At 37.8% G+C, this 22,197-nt stretch overlaps 1 protein-coding gene across 1 annotated transcript; it reads left to right on the top strand.

Annotated features, from left to right (window-relative positions):
• Window positions 1–1,189: 1,189 nt before the first annotated feature.
• Window positions 1,190–21,989, top strand: LOC116250514 (uncharacterized). The gene is made up of 16 exons (XM_031624184.2): window positions 1,190–1,341; window positions 3,076–3,234; window positions 4,299–4,351; window positions 4,763–4,800; window positions 5,494–5,584; window positions 5,865–5,970; window positions 6,070–6,140; window positions 8,164–8,233; window positions 11,799–11,861; window positions 12,715–12,786; window positions 12,868–12,969; window positions 16,660–16,734; window positions 18,627–18,740; window positions 19,124–19,240; window positions 20,845–20,901; window positions 21,677–21,989. The coding sequence occupies exons 1-16, from the start codon at window positions 1,315–1,317 to the stop codon at window positions 21,734–21,736; spliced, it is 1,275 nt and encodes a 424-aa protein (XP_031480044.1). The 5' UTR covers window positions 1,190–1,314; the 3' UTR covers window positions 21,737–21,989.
• Window positions 21,990–22,197: the final 208 nt, after the last annotated feature.

Raw genomic sequence — 22,197 nt, 5'->3', positions numbered from 1 at the left:
ATTGGGAAGCATAAACTAAATTCAGCTAGACATCACCACTACAAACACTACCCAACTAGATCAACATTAAAATTTGGCCAAAAGTCAAATTAGAGTTTATAGATCATTAGAAGAAATAAAAAACTATAAGTTTTAAATATTTAAAATCCAAGATCCACCATACAGTACTACTATTTCAAATTGCACTACAAAAATGTACATTAGCGACACAAACTAAAAAATAATGTGTCAATAGAGGCTAGTCTTCTTTTATGTAAAACTTTTGAAACTATAATCTGGCTCCTCTCATGAAAAGTTATTGGTTCCGCCTCTAGATTTACTTGTGAAAAGCAAAGACCAATTAAAACAACCAGTGGTGGTGATGTGTGGTGGGTGCGCCACTATTTATTTGGACTACTACTGACGCAATTTTTCACATGAACAATTTTTTGTATTATTACCAACACGTTTTTTACATGTTACTCACTATAATCTTTTGACTACCTAGCCACCATTTTCGGTGACATGTTTTTCTCTTTTTCTGTGACAAGGAAACTGCATCAACAATAACATATTCGCTAACGCATGCACATTTCATTTGTGAAAGTAACAACAATGACCTTTTCCATTGACATTTGAGATTGTGTTGGTGTAAATGTTAGTAAAGGTTTTACTGATATTTTAGCTGTTCGCTAAGGCCATTTTCTTTGTAGGATAATATATATATATATATATATATATATATATATATATATATATATATATAAACATGATTTCATGTATTTACATGCACAACTCTTGTCATGATAACTGCATGCAAGACATGCATCAGCCGCTGGAAAAGGAAATGAACAAATAAAAAAATTGGTAGGTTATAATTTGGTGCACAGGTCTCATAAAAGTTTCATTCCTTGTCAAATAGCTCAAATGTTGGTAGTGGTGGATCCAGAAATCTTTGGCTAAGAAGAACTAAAAGTTTAAATTTTAAACTTTAAGGGCTTCCACTATAAATAATAAGTAAAAATAAGATATATCAACACAACGGAAAAATATTGAGAACTAAAATACTTTTTATTGCTTCAAAATGATAGGCAGCGGTCAGCTAGAGTGCTTTCTATGTTAATGGGAAAACATTTTTCACGGACAAGGAAAAGTTCCACAACATGACGCGATTTTGTGAAATTATAACTAGGATATTGGTTTTGTGAAATTAGAGCTAAGATGTTGGTACCCCAGATGATATTCAAAGGAAGGCCGGGAAAGAGTTTGCAGGAAACGAAGCCTAATCTCCACGTCATCGCTCGAACATTTGCGCGGTGAGAATCCTTGTGCGCCATGGATTGCCATCTTCTTCTCCCGCAGGTGCTGTATTTTCTCTTTCCATCTGCCTTCGTGTTGTGGGTGATTGATTGCATTTCTATAGGTTCGTCGCAGTTTCCTATGGTCTCAAACCACCATATTAGTCCTTAAGTAGTTACACCGAGCAAAATCCATCGCATTTCTGGGGCCGGATAAGACGAAGGAAGTGAAATGAAATTCTCTAACTACTTTCCAGATAATCCTGATTAGTGATGATGAGAAGGCTGCTGCCGCTGTGTGTGTGTGTGTGCGCGCTTGCTTCTTGGTATAATCTTGTGACGAGTAGGGCACTGTTTTGCCTCCTCGGAGAGTTGCTGTGCATGTGTGTGACTATGTGTGCTTATTGGCGTCATCTTGATGGTGAATGAATCGGCACTTTTTTCCCTCTCGAAGAATTTGATGTTCTTCGTGTCTTTTCATTGGGTTTACATGATATTTGAGGATGCTTGGTTTACATTGCGCACCAAAGTGAATGGGGACAATCAAAGTCGGTTAGGACTATGGTGCTCACTAAAAATAACTAGTAATGGAATGAGTGATGAAGAATGGGGGAAGACTTGGAACGTTCCAAAGTCCAAACTATTGGTTGTTTTTTGTGTTACGGCTGCCTCATGAAACTGCAAATTCGGTTATGAGGTTTCTATTGAGTATTGACCGGTCAGCAAGTAGACAGGTGAAGCATCTTACTTCTTACAGACAAACTTAAGACGTATGGATCTGTTATTAGCTGCTATGAAGACTACATGGCATGCAAAATTAATGTCAACTCTACAAAATTAGACCATTGAGTCTAGCATGCAACATATATCAAGCATAACGTGCCTTACTTGGGTGCTGCCAGTCCATGTAAACTTTTGCATTGTTTGTCAGTTTTTATTGTGTCGGAAGGCATTTACTTTCTTTTTTATTGCTAATATTTTGATGAAAATAGGGAACTAGTAGTCTCTTTTCATTTACTTCTGTATCCTACTTCTTTGCATTTATTGCTGCATGGCATGCAAGATATGCTTCTTTCAGAGGCATTGCTTTCACATGCTAGAGTTCTTATGGGTTTTCAAGCAATTTGAAGACGTTAATTATACATGTAGTTTTTTTGGCCCTGCAAGAATCATTCTCACTAATAGCATTTGCTGACAATGTTGTACAAGTCATATATACCCATGCAATATAATAAGATGTGTTGCACTGTCAGGTTATTTAACCATATTGTACCGTATCAGAGACTATTTTCTACCACAATTTACTATATCAGCCTGAGATCATGAGATTCAATGCCATTTTTTTTGTTTATTTTCTTTGGTTATTAGAAGAGGGAGCAAGTCACATATAAAGAGTTTTTTCAAGCTTCAGGGTTAATGTAGCTTAATTTTTCATTTTATGATTTGTCTGAACTTCCCTCTTTTTACAGTTCTTCATTTAAATTTCTGTTAATTTTTGTTTTTGCATCCTATTTTTGGCTAGAAACACATTGTACGGGGTCTTATATGAATTTACAATGTCCTAAGGCCTGCGTTGTGCCTATTTTGTCAAGCTTTTATGATAGGTCTTTTCCTGTGGACTGCGTGTTGTAATTTGTTTGTTCAAGTTATTCCTTGTAACTTTTGATCATATTATAGCACTTTCCCCCTGCGATCTGTGAAATTTGAGATGTGATACCACTTACATGGTTATTTGCTTAATTTTTCTTGATCAAGGATGCTGCATATTTATATCTAATAGCATTGTACTTGTTTGTAGGCAAAACAACCATTTAAAGGCAATGCTCTTTTCACTCAGAGTGCTGGAGAGAAAAAGACTCCTGTGTATCTTAACTTCTCCACATATTTGAATTCTTTTATATGCTCAACTTCAGAGAGGAAACGTGGTTTTGGGGCTCAGCCTGTGAAAAAAGGGAAGGTACAGGATATCTTTTATCTCTTTTCATTGCAAGGATTGTTTTGTTCACATTACCAGAACCCTCTTCTGAATGTTCACAAATGCACACTACACAGACCTTCAGAAGTGTCGCCCTTACAAATCCAATCAGGTGCCTAACAAGTTGGCAAGTTCTTTTTTTTTTCAAAATCCATGCTAGTGGTTGCGATGAAGAATGAACTGTGAAAGCATCATCTTTGGTGTCAACAATTTACAAGACCTCCATGCTCTTGAGTTTCTCTTCTTATTCTTGGTGTCTTGCGTGCTGCATTATTATCACCTGCTTTGTTTTAACTTTTAAGTAATGACCCCCATCTGTTAATCATTACTCTCTTTCACTGTGTGGACCTTTTACGATTGTCTATTTTTCAGCATAGTTTCTAATTTGTCTGTAATTTCACATGCTGTAAGGTTTCAGTTTGAAAATACTGATTTTTTTTTCTTTAACTTTCTTTAATTTTGAATTGGAATAAAAGAAAAGGCTATTGGAGAATGAAAGTGTAGGTCTTGTGACCTACATGTTGCTTTATTTAATTAGTCAATCACTTGTAGGTGATATGAGAAAACAAGCGAGAATAATTGCACTAAGCACAAGCACATAAAGTTGAACAATAATGTTGAAGGTTACTACTTAGAAAAACATAGTAAAAAAAGGGTTTTACCCTTTAATATATACAGGAATGGTCTCAGCTGAACTTGCTGTTGGACCATCTCCACCGGCTCGATTGCTACTTGATTGCTGCTAATATATAGCTCAGTCTGGCCGAAAGTCAAGCTTAACCAGAACATGAGCTGCAAAACAATGTAAAAAAAGATAATTATGGAAACACAAAAAGAACAACAGGTGGATGTATAGAGGAAGAACTAAGAAATGACATACTTATCCTTGATATCACATATATGGTCTTTTAAATATATATACTAGTATGCATATACATCTATAATGTATACGTTTTTATTTTCTGTTGACAGATGGTGTTCATTTATGATTTTTTTTTTTTTTCACAATTATTATGTGCTCACTAGCAAATCATGGAAATTACCAGGTTAGTCGTCTCGATGTTCCAAAAGAAGACAAAGATGTTTCATCACAGCCAAGGTACACTAGAACACATACTGCATGAGGATGGTGAAATTACATCATAGATCTTGTTGAATAAACGGGAACTTTATTCCCTGCTGTGTGGCTTTGAATGCTAGCTATGCATGCCACAAGTGTAAAATTTTCACCAAAGAACATGGACTGACACCTTTTGTCAGAGCTTGTAGGATTTTTCCTTCTGGAGCTGTTGACTTGCCTTTGAAGTCATTGAGTTAGGAAGAATTTCATATATTCCTTGAATTTAGTTGTGGTTAACCTTGATAGTTGAATTATTTTGGCACTTTAAACAGCTTTTACTATCTTTAGTATGAACCGAGAAATTCATCTGTTTGTCCACATCTTTTTCATTTCTGTTATGCAGGGCTCTTCTTTTGTCCTCTTGTTGATATATCTGAAATTTTGCTACAGGAAGCTCTCATCAGGGCAATCTGAAACTTCAGTCAGTCGTAAGTGTTTCCTGTTTTGCCTACGTATTGATTCAAAGTTTCAAACACAGGCACAGACCTGTACCTGCTTGAACACAAATGTGCATCCCTATTTATGCACAAAAGGAAGTGCTTGTCACCAAAAGCTGGTGCAACATAGACCGTTGTTGACTGAATTCCTTGAAAGCCTGAGTGTTATGTTCTTCTATTCTGTTTAGACCTATTTTAACTTAACATAGAAAGTCCCTGAATGATGATTCTTCTTTCAATGGCACATAACTTCCATATGCAGGCTTTTGTCTACATGTATAATATGGAAAATCATGATGCTTCATAAAAGCATGCCCAAATTGGGGAAAGAAGACTTAAGTGTATATATGTGTGTGTGTGTGTGTGTGTGAGAGAGAGAGAGAGAGAGAGAAAGAGAGAGTAGTGTACAACCTCATCTGCTTCTTTCCTTATTTGCTTTTGTTTTTATTAGTAATCTTTCTTTCTACCACTTTAAGAATTAAGTTCTTGAATATGCTCGTAAATCAGAAATGACAATTTAGTTTGTGATTTGTTTAGTCCATTGAGGTTTCTTTGAAGGTTTGATTATTTTCTCATGTTTGTCATTTTTCTTTATGATTTTATTCTGAAGGATGATAAATCTTTTTCATTTGTCACTACTTTTCTGCTTCTTTTGTAACTAATGTTGCTTTCCTTGTCATTTAGAGGCACCAAAGTTATCTAGCAGCGATGGAAGAAGGTCTGAAAGTATTGTATTTGATAGTAAATTTAATGAGAAGCTGGAAGCGGTCAGAAGGTGAGGTAACAGTTTTCAAACTTATGGCTTATAGTGGAGTTTTGATATGTTTGTAACCCCTTTTGAGTATTTGGCAAGTTAATAGATGAGGGTTCATGTTTAATATCTAAGATTCCAGTTGCTAACTCTTCATTCTGGCGAATAATCAATATTTAGAAAAGGAAAAAAATCATTTTCTTGCTCTATTAAAGTGTAATTGACCAACTTTAGCATGATGTACGTTTGTTCGCTTAACAGCATGACTTTTTGCCCTCGACCTATCCTTCCACCCATTTTGCAGGACTGCTCTTGAACAGAAGAAAGCAAAAGACAATACACAATATAGAGCTATTGACTATGATGCCCCCATTGAACCAGAGAAGAGTTCAACTGGACTTGGTGTTAAGGTAGGTAGCTTGATTTGATAGTGTGAAGAGTTGGGCAGTTGCTTATGCTTTACATATGTTACGATTATGGCCTGTAGATTGACAAGCTATTTGCAACAGATTGGAGTTGGTGCTGCTGTCGTGTCATTGGGATTGGTATTTACTTTAGGAGATTTTCTTCCTTCTGGGAGGTATAAATTGAGTGCTTCCTTATATCTACTCCATTTTGGTGTATGAGTTTAGATGAATACTTGTATTGCTTATTTAATTTTTGATGCATTTCAAAATTTAGATCATCAGGGAGGGATCCACTGAGAGGGTGGGGCGACCTGAAAAGGTTGCCTCTACCTCTTCTAAAGATAAATTTGGCTTGTTAAAGAATTGGGTAGTCCTATGGCTTGACCTATTAAACAATAGATTTCAAATTTTCAACCAGGTTTGGCTGACCCTGGCCTTCATATCTACATCTAACCAGGTGAAAGATTCACTGTCTTTGTAGAGTGGACCTGTACAGCTGGGCCACAGGGATCTAAGCAAGGCATGTCTTAAAATTTTGGCATTAGACTAACCAAGTAATGCATGTGTTTGGTCAATCTTGAACTGGTCAACGTCCCATTTGCCCAAGGAACACATGGGTTTGGTCTAATTAGTTTCTCATTCCTTGTTAGAGCCTATATGAGTGGAAGCATAGTGAAACTGGGGTTTGGTTTGGTTGAGCATCCCACTAGAAGTATAATGTGACATGGGCCAAAAACCTGGCTGAGGCAGGCCACTGGGAACTGGAGGAATTACCTGTCCAAAACATCCACATTTTGGAGACATCATAAGGTCACATACAAGTTGTAACTCCAAAAATATTTAGTCCTATATGGAAGATTGTGAGGGATTTTCAAGAACTTATAAAGGGGGTTACTGAATAGATGGTTGTTCTGGTTCTTATCCTTTTTGGAGTTGGAACTGAAACTCCTAGGGGGCGTGTTGGGACCCGCCAAACCAGGTGCTCGAGCTCAGGCGTAGGTCAGGTTGTTACAGTGGTATCAGAGCTGGTTCAACACTCGGACCTAGGGTCTCACACGCGCGGACACATGTTCCTTAAGGTGGGTGGATTGTAACACCTCAAAAATTTAGTCCCGTATTGAAGATTGTGAGGGATCTTCAAGGACTTATAAAAGGGGTCGTTAAATAGATGGTTGTCCTGACTTCTATTTCTACAACTTTAAGGCCCTTCAGTTGTAATGCCAACCCATCAACAACCCCGTAAATCAACTGATGTTCAGGATGTGACCTATCTTCAACAACAAATGAATGAGCATTGCCATTTGCCTGAACCAAAGTACCGAACTGCAACCTGGTGTTTTCTTCACTTTGACTTCATCATCATTCTTAACCTTGCAGCTCCTTCCCACTTCCATCCTACTGCATATATATTGGCCATGGAAACATGGGACAGAGCACTTGAGGCGAGCTCCAGAATTCTCTCTGCAACAAGCTCTCCTATCTTGATTTCTTGGTGAATTCTGCAAACTCCCAGCAGGGCACACCATATACCAGCATCAGGTTTAAACGGCATGCTTTGTATTAAATCCAGACCTTGTTGGATTTTCTTTTGCAACCTAGAAGGTCAGGGATACAAGCTTAGTGCTCTAAACGGAAATTGTGATTTTTTGCCTTGTTCTGTCTGTTACTGCTGCTTTTAATGGCCTCTCATTTCCTTGTTTTCCTGAAGTCTGAATGCTGAATCAAGAAATAGTGAATAAAGAAAACAATGTTACTAGCTTTTGACATCTGGTTCAAAAGTGAGGAGGTAATAGGGTTTAGATGAAAATATGTCAAACTGTTACTGTTGTTAACATGGCAGCATCCAGAAAATATGAGATTCTATCAAGTCCATGATCAGAAGAATTTTTAACAAGATATTGCTTATGGACTCAAAAGTAAAAGGGTGAACTTGAGGTTTAGCGAGTGTTTTATTTGTTTTAGATTTCATTTATTATGCTTCTGAATATGATTCTAGTTTCAGAAGGTATTTGTGGTTGCCTGAACCGGTGATTCCTACATTTTTGTTGTCGAAGAGCATATGCCATGGTCGCTTTTTGATGAACCTTCTTCTCTATGTTTTTGCATGTTTCTTTTATATTCCCAAATATCTAAGTCTTTCTCTTTGTGTCTTTCTTCAATGTCTATTGTCATCTTATTTGTTGGTTTGTCCCCCAGCATCAGTACCAGTAGTGATTTCTCAATGGAAAGCAAGAAGCTACCAGAGGAGGAGGAAAAGGTTCTAAAGGTGAGCAAATGAAAGGATGGAAACGTTTATATGCTTATTTATTCTTATTAAGCGGTGATGCCATCGGTTTTTAGTCGTGATCTAATGCCGTCAGGGTTAGGAATGTAATGTCACTGGGCCAACTAAGTTCACTGACTAATGCATGAACATCTAATCAGTCCGTCAATCATGTTGTTGCAGTTATTTAAATGTTATAAAAAGGCACCCTCTTGGAGTATGTTTTAGTCCTTGTGACCCAAGATGCATAACTTGATTTGGTTTCCGTTTGCTTTGTTTCAGTTTTTAGAAATTTCATGTGAAATGAGAAAGTTCTGTTCAAGTCTTTTGTTCATAATTTCATATGCCAACCCGTTTTTTAACCCCAAATGTACATCTACTGTCACACCCCGACCTTTTGACACACAACCATTTTTTTTCTAAACATCAAGCATCGAGGTGTGACTACACAACAGTTCAAAAGAAATGAGCCAAGCAATTCAAAACAATAGGGCGAACTTTCATTTATAGAACAACGTCATTCCATACAAATCACATCCCTATACATGATAAAAATGCCCCAAAATCCTACCATTGATGCCTAACAAAATAAGACATCAATACAAACGAAGTAAGACGCGCCGGCACTATACAAACAAAACCCAAAACCTCCCCAGTAGGACGTGAGTGAAACCATCTGCTCAACCTGCTGCCCGGGGTCCGCCAAAACTTGAAAAAGAAAACAACTGAAGGCTCAGCCTTCGCAGTATGGCAACAAGTCAGAAAAATGCTAAACCTTCTCAAGTAAGTCTCAAATAAGAGAACAAATATCAACCCATCTATCATCATATCGTGTCAGAGTACGACATGTAAAGGCCACTTGATGGCCACACTAACACAATGTCAATCACATGCGAAGCATGCTTAAACATAACACTTGCATTCAGATCATTCACATACACATCAGTCACATGCATTCCATCATATACATCACGTTTTCATTAACTTCAGTGTATTAACAGTTCCTGTGGGTGCAAACATAGGCACGTGCACACCGTGGGCGGCCTACAGCCGAGAGACAACCCACGTGGTGGCCCGTATGGATCCATCCATCCGCTGCAGCGGTAGAGCACTCATCCATAGATGTGTGAGTTCCAAGGAGAGACACTCAGCCCTCCCTAGGACACCCAGGTTGGGAAGGCGGGAGCCTACGCTGCAAGCACATCACATAACAGAACCCTGGGGCCTTGCACCGCCTGCGCTCCGAACAGGCGAGACCAGTGGCAAAAGCGGGACAACTCCCAACACATAGCCACATCCCACTGGCCTCTCATCTCTTATTCATTCATTATTATCATTATAGTTACACATTCACATGACTGGCTAGCACATGAGGTTAGTACACTTCACGAGTGCACCCATACCTCCAATTACCTCCACATGAGGTCTATACATACAGTAACAGTTATTGCTAGCCGTCATACCATACGGGTACAACTACCCTCCAAATCATCCATTTGCATCATTGCCCATGGCAATGTATATGCAACAACATACACATTCATAACGATCATCTCATCAATCACATCTTTTGAAGACTTAGCCAAACCACAGAGAGTAGTCTCGACCTGCGGTTGGCTCATAGTTGTCCTATGCAGTTATCATTCTATGATGCTTTCTAATGCACAATTGGGGTCGAGGAGACACTCGACTCGATACCCCGCCTCATCTGTCCTAAACAGTTATCAATTCTAGCATGCACATGCAAACGCGTAACACTTTCAAAACAAACGACCATTCATATCATATAAGCAACATACATATACTCATTTACAAGGCAATCAATCAATTAACATCACAATCCTAGGATCCCCTGATCCTAGGAACACACAATCACACATTGGCCTCAGGCAGGGATTTGCCTGGAATGCCGCCATACCTGTGGCGCGCTCACCAATTTCTTCAAAACTCCTCGAGCTTTGAACTCAAGGTCGACGGGACGTGCCCGGTGTACCTGCAAACATAAACCAAAGGTAAGATTCTTACTAGAATACCTAAACAATTCAAACAAATACAAACAGAATCATTGAGGCACGTGTCATCGCCTCAAGAGGGGGTCGACGGGTAGTGTCGACCAACAAGCTCTCCATTAGGCCTCCTCCTTACAACTTGACGTTGGCACAAAATATCAAAACCCACAACCATCAATCAATCCATCACTAACACCTTCCTCAATAACGTTCTTTAATTAAGACATCCACCCCAAAGTCACATCCAAATACGTATATTTCCCCAATTAACTTCATGACACACCCGTTCACAAAAGCATGTGTTACGTGCACCCTAAGGCTGTTCTAAATCTTCCCCACAACCTCACAATCTCTACCATGCTTCCCTAATGCTTCGAAAATTAATCCATCATGCTTAAATGATCATCAAATGTATGAATCTTCGCTTTCCAACATAGTCATAAGCTTTCCCCCAAAAACAAAATCACTAACATGCATTCCAAATAATTAATACTAAGCTCTTAGCATGCTCAAACAGTAATTATACATGCTTTAATCGATAATATTCAATAATTTGGGCTTGATTAGATCTTGCTCACCCCAAAACAAGAGTCCGAACTGTTGTAACGTCTCCGACAGCCACCCCAAGCGCTCAATCGATCCCCAAACGGCAAAAATCGTGCCAAGACTCCACCACCTAGTCGCTGATACGAGGGGAATAATACGTTCCCCTAGCTGCAAATCGACCAAACCCACAATATAATCAAAATCAGCGAGAAGGGGCCTCAAGGGAGGGGTTTGTCATAAAAAAAAAACCTACGGTAGATGTTAGGTAGGCTGAAAACGAGAGGGAGAAAGGGTTCGGTCAAAAGGGGAAAAGAAGGCGGTGAGGTGAGAGCACGTGAGGGAAGGGAGAGAGGGCGCTGTCAGAGAAAAAGAAAAAAAAAACAGACAGAGAAGAGAGAGCGCCAGAGAGACGAGAGGGAGAGAGAGAGACGGAAAAAGGGGAACAAGGGGGAGACAGACAGAGAGGCGACAGTGGGTGAGAGTGGCGGAGGAGAGGAAGGGAGAAAGAAAGGATAGGGAGAGGGGGAGACCGATGGCTTACCTATGCAACACCGTCGCCGCCACCGTCCTCGCCGCTGCCGACACCACCTCCGTCTTCTTCTTCTTCTCTGCACTAGCCTGAGAGCACCCAGGAGATAGACGAGAGAAAAGAGGGAAAGGCGAGGGAGAAGAGCCCTCGCGTCGGCTCTTTGACGCCAAGGGTTCGGGTCCGGGTCTGAGTCCCGATCCGACCCGACCTGCTCAAAACATGACGAGCGTTACATCTACAAGTTAATGGGATCCATTTCAGAAATTTTTGTAGTTCACTGGTTCCATTTTGATAGGGGTTCCATTTTGATAGGGCAGTTCACTTGCAGTTTGTCCATTTGTTTTCTCTGATCTGTAGGTCATCCTCTGTTGTTATTTCTGATCTATTACAGACACTGAGTTGGCTTCTAGTTGTTATATATCAAACTCTTTTTTATGTGTAGAAAGCTTTTAGCATTGTTATTGATGCTTAGACTTTTGTTCAGGCAAGACTTCAGCAGTATGAGGTGGCACTTAAGTCTTCCCCAGTTGATAAAGATGCTCTTGAAGTGAGTCAAGATTCTTGGAAAACTCTAGATATTTTTAGCTACAGATTTATGTTATGTATGTGAATGTCCATGGCTTTGTTACATGCTCTTGTTTTTTGAAATTATTTGCAGATTTGACATGTTAGTTTTGACCAGTCACAAAACACAGTTTTTTCTTGGTTTTCTTCTTAAAATGTGATTTTTCTCAGGAAATTCTCAGAAATTCTGAAATTTGAAAAATAATAGAAATTATGAGATAATGGGCGTAGTATTTATTTTGCAAAAATATAAATAAACAACTAGGCAGCTTTTTAATTGTGAAAAAAACATGATTTGCCAGGAAGATCTCTGAATAATATCATGATATTTTGTTTTTGAAATATTTGAAAGGATTACTGTATTTTGCCAGCATTATTGGCTGATTGGGATTAATGTTGCAATATGTGAAAATGTTGGTGACGTTTGTGATTAAGATTTTGCCCTTGTCCATATAAGCGGATCTCTTTTGTCTATTGATCATGTTCAAGGCAGTTACCTCTATAAGGTCTAAAATGATCTGAAACCCTTTCATTGGTTGGCTGTTTGGCCACTAACCAACTGCAAGAATTTGTTTTAGTTATGCCTTTACAGCTTGTTCCTCTCATCATATTCTATGTTTGTCAGCAAAGTTGCTTTTATGTACAGATCTTCCCAAGCAGTTATTTGAGCACTTTAGTGTGTTTTCTTGTTTGTGGACTATTATTTTTTATGGCAATGATGCTCTATTGATGTCATATGTAAATTAGTTGTGTGCTTTTTAAGGTTTTTGTATGGGTGCCAACTTTCATTACATGTTCTCCATTAGATGTATCTTTATTCCATAGTGGCTTTTCAGGGAGCTGCTGTAACTCTTGTTGAATTGGGAGATTATGACCGTGCTGCCTCTCTTCTTGAAAAGCTTACAAAGGTTAGGCAAATACCACCCTTTCCCTCTTCTTGGGGCTGTCTATGAGTAACTGTGACATGATTTATCTTCTATGTTTGTCAGGAAAAGCAAAAGGATCCTGATGCTTACCGACTTCTTGGAGAAGTAAAATATGAGCTTAAAGATTACAGTGGAAGTGTTGCTGCTTACAGAAATTCCCTATCAGTTAGTATTTTGGAATTAAATTGTTCAGATTTCCTTGAATTTGGTACTAGAGGACCATGCCTTGCTTTGCAGGCCTGAGGATATCATGTTATGGCATCAATTTGACCAAATCATTTCAGTGCCTTGGAATGAGAACTGGAAATCTCATTTGGAATAGTTTTTTTTTTTCAAATATCCGGAAATGATAATTGAATAACAAGTTAATATTCAATTAGAACACCCTATGATGGTTTTTTTAGTAAAATTTCTGACACTAATGTGAGAGGATTTAAAAAGAGGGTGAACAACCATTCTTCATGTTTACATTCTCATTACTGCGACTTAATCGATCTTTAGTGTGTCTGCTTATCTGCATAAGGAAACAAAGCTTACGTCACATATGTTAAGATTATACGATATGGATCGGGTCACCCAGACCCGACCCATTTGATCCACACGCCCACACATCATGGGCGGTGGCATACTTGTAATTATTAATGTTGTTTTGTGTATTTTGTTTTGTACCCTAAATTGTGATTAGTATATAATAATAACTAAAGGCAGACATCAAGGTTGCTGCCCTCTTTCTTCTCTCTCTTTATTGCACGTGCAGCCTATTTCTCTCTTCCTCCTCTTGCATCTAACTTCATCTGGTAGTTTGGTATAAGATATCAAAATCTTACAACATATACATGCCAAAACAGGCAGAACACCCATGTTGATTCGACTTGAGTGCTTGTGTGGATTCAGTTCCGACATAGCACCCTACTCAGTCAATGAAAGTCGGGTGCTTTTGACCTCACCTACCATACTTTTTGGCAACAAAAAATGGAAAACTTTTCCGTCTGAAAGACAAAAAGAAACTTTTATTCTCTTCTTTGCCACTCCATTATTTTCCAGTGATTGGCAGCTTGACAATATCAATGGGGACCTGCTCTTTCTTTTTCTCTTGTCTTCACATCACCCTTGTTCTTCTTTGGCTCTTCCTTTCCTTTTATTCTTTTTTCTCTGTCTTTTTCTTTCCCTCCCATTTCCCCTCCCCTCTCTGTCTTTTTAGTCATGTACAAGTCTCCCTCTCTCTCTCTCTATCTTTATCCTTAAAAAGGACGATCACACCTGGTTGTCCTGTATGTGTAAGGTATCGTTTTTTAAAAATACCCCCCTGTTGTTGGCTGCCAACATTTTAAAAATAAGTTTTATTTTATTTGGCATAAGTTTTAGAAATAGACTAAAGTGACCTTCAAATAAAATTTGCTTTACGACAAAAAAAATATAAACATGTAAAATTTAGAAAAATTGCAATAGGGTGCTTAACATTTGAGCACGAGCAATTAACATATGACCACCTATGTTTTTTGAACTAACAAAGAGGAACTCAAGGTTTTTTGGTATAACTCTCAAATCACTGCTCCACCATGAAAATGTGAGAATAGATGTATAGCTTACAAAAGTGTCCCTGTAGATAAACTAAATCTCAAAAAAATATTTTAAAAATTGCAAAGTTAAAAAAAGACCCTTTCTGTCTAGTGACACTAGGTGAGCTCACGACTCTGCATTCATGACAAGCCTGAGATTGATGAAGGAGTTTTGGGGGGGGGGTACTCGAACCCTAACGTATGTGGTGACCTAGACAAGATAGAGTCGTCGCAGATGTCAATCTACACATTGAACGCACAACACCAGTGTTGGTGGAGAGAATGACCGAGTTGATGGTGGCAGACTTTGCAGTAAAGGAATGGAGGGAGCAGCCCACCTTCTATGTTGATGTACAGAAAGCATTTAGAGACAATACCTGAAGGAACATCACCCTAGATCTTCCTACTTTGGTCTTGAGATGTGCTGCCATCTAGCAAAGATCCTTATGTGAATCTGAATAAAACTATCGTCGCATAGCAATGAACAACAAAGACCATTGCCTCCCCACCTCCGTCTGGCAAGACTATCGCCTGATAGGTAGTGTCTTCTTTTTCTGTTTCTTTAAATCATTTTAATTGTTTTCTAATACTATTTTGAGATTTAGTGCATGAAGAAGAGCTTTTCTGTAAATTATATGTTTATTATCACATTTTTTTATAGTGGGGCAGCAATTTGAGAGTTATAATAAAACCTTGAGCTCTCCTTTGTTCGAAAAAGTTCGGTGGTCGTCTGTTTATTGCTCAAATGTTAAGTGTTTGGTTCTAACTTTTTCTAAAATTTATTACTTGCCAGTTAACACTCTCTCTCTATCTCTCTCTCTCTTGCAGCACTTGCACCCAAATGTTTTAAAATTCTCGCACTCACACCTGCATCCACACCTGCATCAGTACCCACACCCTACACCCATTTGGCATAGAACTAAACTAACAACATACTATGGAGGTTGTACTTTGTTGGGTAAATAATGAAATGTGGAAGTTGGTGCTCTTTATTGGGCTACAATGACCACAAAAAAATGTGCACGTGGGAATGCATTGGTCTGTATTCCTTTAGGTATTGCCTCACTTTTTGGTTCTGACCAAAAGTATATCTGATGATATTTTTGTCCAATCTGAACTTGTAAATGTTTATTCTGAGAGTACTTTGGAAAAAAAGTTTTGGGTTTCTCATCACCAAGTTTGCGTGCAACTTGAGTTGTTGATTCGTCACCTAGTAAAAAAACTTGAGTGTTTCGCCATCAAGTTTTGTATGGAATCTGAAGCTATTGATTTTTCACCTCTTCACACATACAAGTGTCACAAAATAACCAAGATATAACACATGTTCTGTATTGAATGGAATATGATAAACACATCCATCAGTTTAGTTTAAACTAAATAAAAAAGCAGGTTTATCATGTTCAAAGGGTTCTATGGTGGGCCCAATCAAAACATGTGTTCCCACAAATTTCAAATTTATACAGGGTCAGGGACTGGTTTACTTTAGGCCCCATGCATTGTGGTCTTAAAAGTGCAATTGTTTTATTGTGTTTTTTGTCAATTTACTCAAAAACATGCATTCGGTTGTAGTTATTCAATAACGAAACTGAAACTTTTCATTGTCAACTTGCAATACAACATCAGCTTTTGACTTTTTCACTTTTTAAATTTGTGTTCTCTACCAACTTTTCATAATGCAACTATGTCTTTTTAAGAGGCCTAAAAAGATGGAGATATGTGTGTGTGTTGTGCAACTGCAGTTACGACAACTCTCAATGAAATATGACAACTATATCATTTATGTTGCAGCAAGTCAAGCTCAAGGAATGTCTAGGGCAACATGCATAAGTAATGAGCTAATGCTGACTGTATCTTACAACTTGACTAGTTATTATTTTGACACTCATGACAAATGCAGTCTTTTTGATACCATGGTCTCATGCATCTGTGCATGTTTTTTTGCCATTGAGGTGATTTGTGTGTTATTATGCATTCTGAAAATGGAAACAACCATTGGCTTTCCAATGTTGGCAAATAGTCAATAAATTAGTGGCCGGTTATTTTTTCTTTTACATTTTCCTCTTTTAGATGGCATATAGATGAGTGTTTCAGAAATTTTGGTTACATAAATTGGAACTTCTACATCGTTTTTGCATGGAAGAAGGTGAATTTTCCAAATAAGAGTGTTGTTGCTAGGTTGTATGTCTATTGCTTGCTCTATCCTTATGTTGAGCTTCACGATTTGGTCTCATGGATGATATGTTCATCCCATTGCATAGATCTTTTATCATATGTCTTCATTCTTTGTTTATTTCAGCTATCAGGCATGGATAATTTTGAAGTACTTCGTGGTTTGGTGAATGCTTTGTTAGCTGCTGAGAAGCCAGATGAGGTTCGTCCATTCTACTTATTACCATTGCATCTTCTTCCTTAGAAGGAAAAGAACATAAAATTCCACATTACATGCTCCTCTTGTTTGTAATTAACTTACTGAATAACATATTAGCACTAGGTTTTGTTGGCTTTATTAGCTCCTGTTATAGGTATGGAAACAACAGGTGATGTGGTGATGGTAATGCCGATCTGTATGGTTCTGAAAAGTGAACAATTAGTGTCAGGTGCAGCATAAATTGAAGATGCACTTGGATAGTGTAGTCATATGGATGGATGGATGGGGTATTTTTAGGTAAAAGATGAATATAATTTTGATGTTTTTTTTCCTTATGTTTATGCTTTTTCTTATATAAATGATGTGCAGTGACCCCTTCATATGTAGTCTTCAGGAAAGGAGTTTCTCTCTGGCTGATGCAAAAGTGGTTTTTTTAGCTCTTCCATGGAAGTTGCTAAAAAGTTTATGCTTTCCATGCTTTGGATTTTTAAATAGAAAAGGAAACCAAAAAGGGTTTGTGGTTATGCAATATGAACACTTCACTTGGCATGTGTCCCTTGCATAAACAGTCAACATGTCATTGATTATTGGGCACAATTGGAGGCTTCGTGCAAATGTTAGACCTGTTGTCAAACTAGTGAAGATTTTGCCATTAGCTCAGCAGGTTCCTTTTATGGTCTTGATTTTTTTTTTTTTTTTTCGTTTGTGTTGTTTCTTTATTCTCTTAAGATTGTTATAGATATCATTATTGGTTGATTTCATTGATTATGATTTCTTAATAGTTAATTATGATGATTTAGAACTATCTAATAGCATGCACTTGAGAAGGTATTCATGCTTTATATATCGTGTGCATGTTAGTTTTGGATGTCAATGCTCTCAATCTGGTGGGCTATCCAGCACTTTTCAAGTTCTTATTTTCTCTTCTCTAAAGTCTAGCCACACAGATGCACTCAAAGTGTCCAAAAATTTTGGAATAGGAAAGGAAATCATCATTTTCTATGTGTAAATTTTTTATGACCTAAGTTTTATTTTTACATCAAATACAAAACTGTAAATCCATGATTCATTTCTTTTCCTGAACCTCACTTTTTTGGACATGTAGAATGCATGAAAGTATGAAACAATTGGGTTAACCAAACACAAATTAAAACTATGGAACAGGCTGGATGGTAGATGTGCTGGTCGGCCAAATTGAAGGCATGTGCTTGTGTGTGTGCATGGATGCATGTGCTTTGTATGTGTGATGCTAGGTGATTAGACTTGAGAGTTTCAACTTGAAGGCAGTTAATATTTCTATATTTGGGATGCTTGGCATAAACTGTGTATGTCTGCCTAATAGCCTGCCCACAGATTGATGTTGGTATTATCCTTGTCAATGTAGTTTCTCCTTTAATATCTTGTCTCTTGTAATTTTTCAATGACCCTTGTCACAAGTTGTCATGGTTCTAGTTCACCGAGCTGCATTTGATGCTTCAGTTTACTGGCAGTCTGAGTTTTTATGATGGTGTAATAGCAAGATTTCGTATGTAAACACTTAGTTTCACATGTTTTAAGTGATTTATCTACACATAAGAGATGAAGGGACAACATTCCTGAGGATGTAAATTAGACAGAGATGGTTGGACGACCTTGGTGGGTAAGCTCCCCTAGATGCCTAGTGCGATCTTAACTAAACTGGTCCAAAGTCCTTGTGACCAGTTAAGGATAATTATGAACTTTTGTTCTGCATTTTGATCATCCAAATTTCTTGTTACAATGTTAATTGCAACATGCAGGTTGCAAGTAATTACATAGACAAAATCCTATTTTTGACCTGAGGATTTACGATTTGTCTTATTGGAGATAATATGTCATCCTCTTGCAACGTCCTGAAAGAGGTGCTTCTATTGCAGGCTGTTCAGGTACTTTTGGATGTTCGTGAACAATTGAATGTTGAGAGTGGGAGAAGACCTGATGTTTTTGCTGAGACTGCTGGCTCAGATGTGCAGAATGTCGACCCTATTCAAGTGAGCCCCTGGACATTGTTGAATACCTTTCTCTTGTTGAAAGGTCTACGGCTGTTACTGCTTTAACTCACAGGAGCATGTAGTGCTGGTTTCCTATCCAGGGATGGACATAAAAGATGGATATACTACGACAATCTCTAACTCAAGTTGCACTCAACACCTTATATATGTGTGTGTGTGTGTGTGTGTGTGTGTTATATAGTCATGTGCTCTAGCAGTGTAATTGATCCTTGAATATCAAGTCGGTTTTCTACAATATCCATGTGACTTGTTTGTCGGTTGTCACCATTAGGTGGAATGGTTGCTTTTTCCTTTTTTGTGTCATTATGGACAACCAACAATATAATGCTACTATTAACACTTCATATGCTTCCCTTGTGAAGATTGATTTACTTCTTGGAAAAGCTTACTCCAACTGGGGTCATGTCAGCGATGCTGTTTCTGTTTATGATCAAATTATCTCTGCCTATCCTGATGACTTTCGAGGATACCTTGCAAAGGTATATCACCTTTTGATTTCAGTATTTGTTGATGATATATTATGTTGATTTAATTCTGGTAGCTAGTCTGTAGCATGCTAACTGCCATTTATCAAAGACAGTTCAAAACATGAGGCATTTTGTGTCAGTATTTGGTTTATGTTTTGGTTTGTCTATGATATCAGGACATAAAAAGTTATGTTTGGTGAAGATAAGATTACACAACCTTCCAAACCTACAAAAAACCCTCTCCTCTGGTTTCCAACTCAAGCAATTGTTGTATCCCATGAGAGGCTGCAGACATGGCAGAGTGGAGGAGCCAAATGATGATTATAAATTGTAGTCCAACTCAATGGAAATGTAGTCACAATCAGCTTGTTTCCATTTATTACCCATAAGCTGCATAAAAGCTGTTGGTAGAATGGCTATGAGTGTGGTTCTTGTCATGCAGGAACATAAGCATTTTCTACATGGAAATAAAGGAAGACCATGCAAGCAGTCTGGTTGGATGTGCTAGAAAGTAGATGTGCACCATGTATTGAATGACTAGCATTATTTGATAGTGGTGAGATTGATGTGACTCCTCAGATACACCATAGATCAGAAATGTCAAAACATGAATGTGAAGCACTTTTCTGAAAAATACATCAAAGTTTTGTTATAGTCTATCTCCTCCTGTGGCTATAAATTGGACCATCCAAAGGTTTGGTGCAAGGGGTAATGTGGTTGTCTCCTGCTCCCTAGTTGACAGAAGTCAAAGACTCAGAGATGGAGTGCCATATTTATTTTAGAGTAATGGGAGTTCAATGAGTGGCATACCACAGCTTAGGTTGATCACAAGCATTTTAGGAAAAAAAATATTGACTTCCTGACATACTAGAAAGTAAAATTTCAAGTCTCTGATGCTATTAGTCGAAAGGAAAAATAGGGCCCAGGTGAGTGATCACTCATAGAGAGTTTTAATTGTTTCATTGATAGTTCTAACGTGAGTAGAGTCTTCTTCATCCAGGCTTGCAGTCAGTATTGAAGTGTCAAATGACGCTAGACTGAAAGTTAACCGTGAAACTGTTGAACAGGTGCATCATATGTTTTATCATTTTGTCATGACTATATCTTTGCAAAACTTTGAGCAGGAAGCTCTCTATGTTATTCACACATCTTAGTAATTTGTTGTGTCATTAATATGGCTTCAATGTTTTAAGAACCTTATTTTAATGTATATATGTCTTTGTCTATTGTTATTTGGGGCATTTTAGTCTTTATTTGTAGTTTTACTAGGGTTATTTTAATCCAAATGTATTATCTCATTGGCCATAAATATTGGTGGTTTTGAAAAAAAAAAAAAAAGGAAATGGGAAAGTAAAGAAAAAAGAAAAAAAAGGAAAAATTGCCAAATGAAAATTTAAAACATATCGTTTATATTACTTTTTACTCCTTTTTGTCAGTTAAAATGTTCTAAATATACTTTAAAGTTCAGAACTATTTGTTTTTCCATCCGTGTTGAACAAGATGAAAATGTATTCATATTTAACTTCAATTAGGCAATGATGAACTTAATGACCTAAGCCTTTTTTTGCATGTGTTCACCATCAGAAAAACCTCACCAATGCCGTACTTTTTTGTAGGGTATCATTTTGAAAGAAAATGGAAAGGTTGGGGATGCGGAACGGATGTTCATCCAGGTACAGATTTTCTGGCCCTCATTCATATCGGTGTAGATTTTCAACAAACCAAGTAATTTCAACAGGCATGATATTATTTATGTTTCCAATGGTGCTGAATGCTAAATTTCTGATTAATGTGCCCAATGCTAAATTTCCGATTATTGTAAAGCTCTCTTTTCTTTTTGAAATATAACAACAGTTCCATAAAAAAGGCAAGTGGCACTTCATTGATTGCAATCAGTTTTTCCATCACTGTGGGACCAAATAAGCCTACGAGAAGATTTATTTGATAGTGTAACATGTTGGTTCTCTTATGTGTTGTACTTTTCATAGATATCTCAGTTGTGGCACGTGGGATTCATCGGAATATGAAATTAAAGGAAATACACCCATTGACTTGATAGAGGAAAGAGAATTGTCAAGCTTTAAGACACATTGAGATACAAAGGTAGTAAATGAAGAAACTGTTGGCAAAATGATGACAGCGGAAGTACCCCCAAAAAAAAAGCCTCAGTGAGAGAAATGTTCAAGCAGTAATAGGTTATGCCAAAGGATAAAAGCTTCTAGTGTGTTTAAGGTAGTTTAGAGAATTTCTGCCTTCCTATATTCAATTGCCACTAGTCCTTTGCGGGCAGCCTAGTAGATTCTCGATCTTGTCATATGCAGATTTGTGTTGCTCAGTGATTGGAAAGTTTGTACCTAATCATGTTTCATGTTTCTTATATTCTTGGTTCTTATACTATGCCTACACCTGTTCACTCGATTGCTTACATCTTCTTCTATTAAACTACAGGCTAGATTCTTTGCACCAGATAAAGCCAAGGCACTGGTTGATCAATATTCGCGTCGATAATAGTGTGCATATTGTGATTCTGCTAGGAAGTCAACCATGTAAAAGGAAATATTAGTACGTTGTTTTATGTACCAATGATGATTGCAGCAAAGCAACAAAAAGTTTATGGATATTTGGCATTTTTTCAAGCGCTAAAAGTTCAGAAAGGGAAATGTCGATATGATCATGTCATGCCTCTCTCTCCATCTCAAACACTTGCTTTGTATATACTATTGCCAAGCATTGATTAGCTTTACCTTTTGAACTTGGAACATTTTGAATTCTAGTGATCCTTATGAGTTGCATTTGGATGGTGGTCTGTAATGATGTTTCCTGGGTACTAGGAAGCAGTGATCCTCTACTATCCTCTCTCGTCTCGCTGTGTGTGAGTGTGTGTGGTTTAATTAAACATTTGACAGGGCCCTGGAGTTCTTTAGGTGCAAAAGTTGGGTGCGGTTGCAAACATAAAACACCACCACGGT

The sequence above is a fragment of the Nymphaea colorata genome, chromosome 3, assembly GCF_008831285.2.
Source record: "Nymphaea colorata isolate Beijing-Zhang1983 chromosome 3, ASM883128v2, whole genome shotgun sequence".
Lineage (NCBI taxonomy): Eukaryota > Viridiplantae > Streptophyta > Magnoliopsida > Nymphaeales > Nymphaeaceae > Nymphaea > Nymphaea colorata.
The sequence above is the reverse complement of the archived record's forward strand: the minus strand, read 5'-3'. Positions and strand labels throughout refer to the sequence as shown.

Excerpts from the sequence above, each read along its gene's own strand:
- LOC116250514 (XM_031624184.2), top strand. The coding sequence starts at position 1,315 with ATGGATTGCCATCTTCTTCTCCCGCAG. Across the intron at positions 11,862-12,714 it reads TTGATAAAGATGCTCTTGAA|GGAGCTGCTGTAACTCTTGT; the intron begins GTGAGTCAAGAT and ends GTGGCTTTTCAG. Across the intron at positions 18,741-19,123 it reads AGAATGTCGACCCTATTCAA|ATTGATTTACTTCTTGGAAA; the intron begins GTGAGCCCCTGG and ends TCCCTTGTGAAG.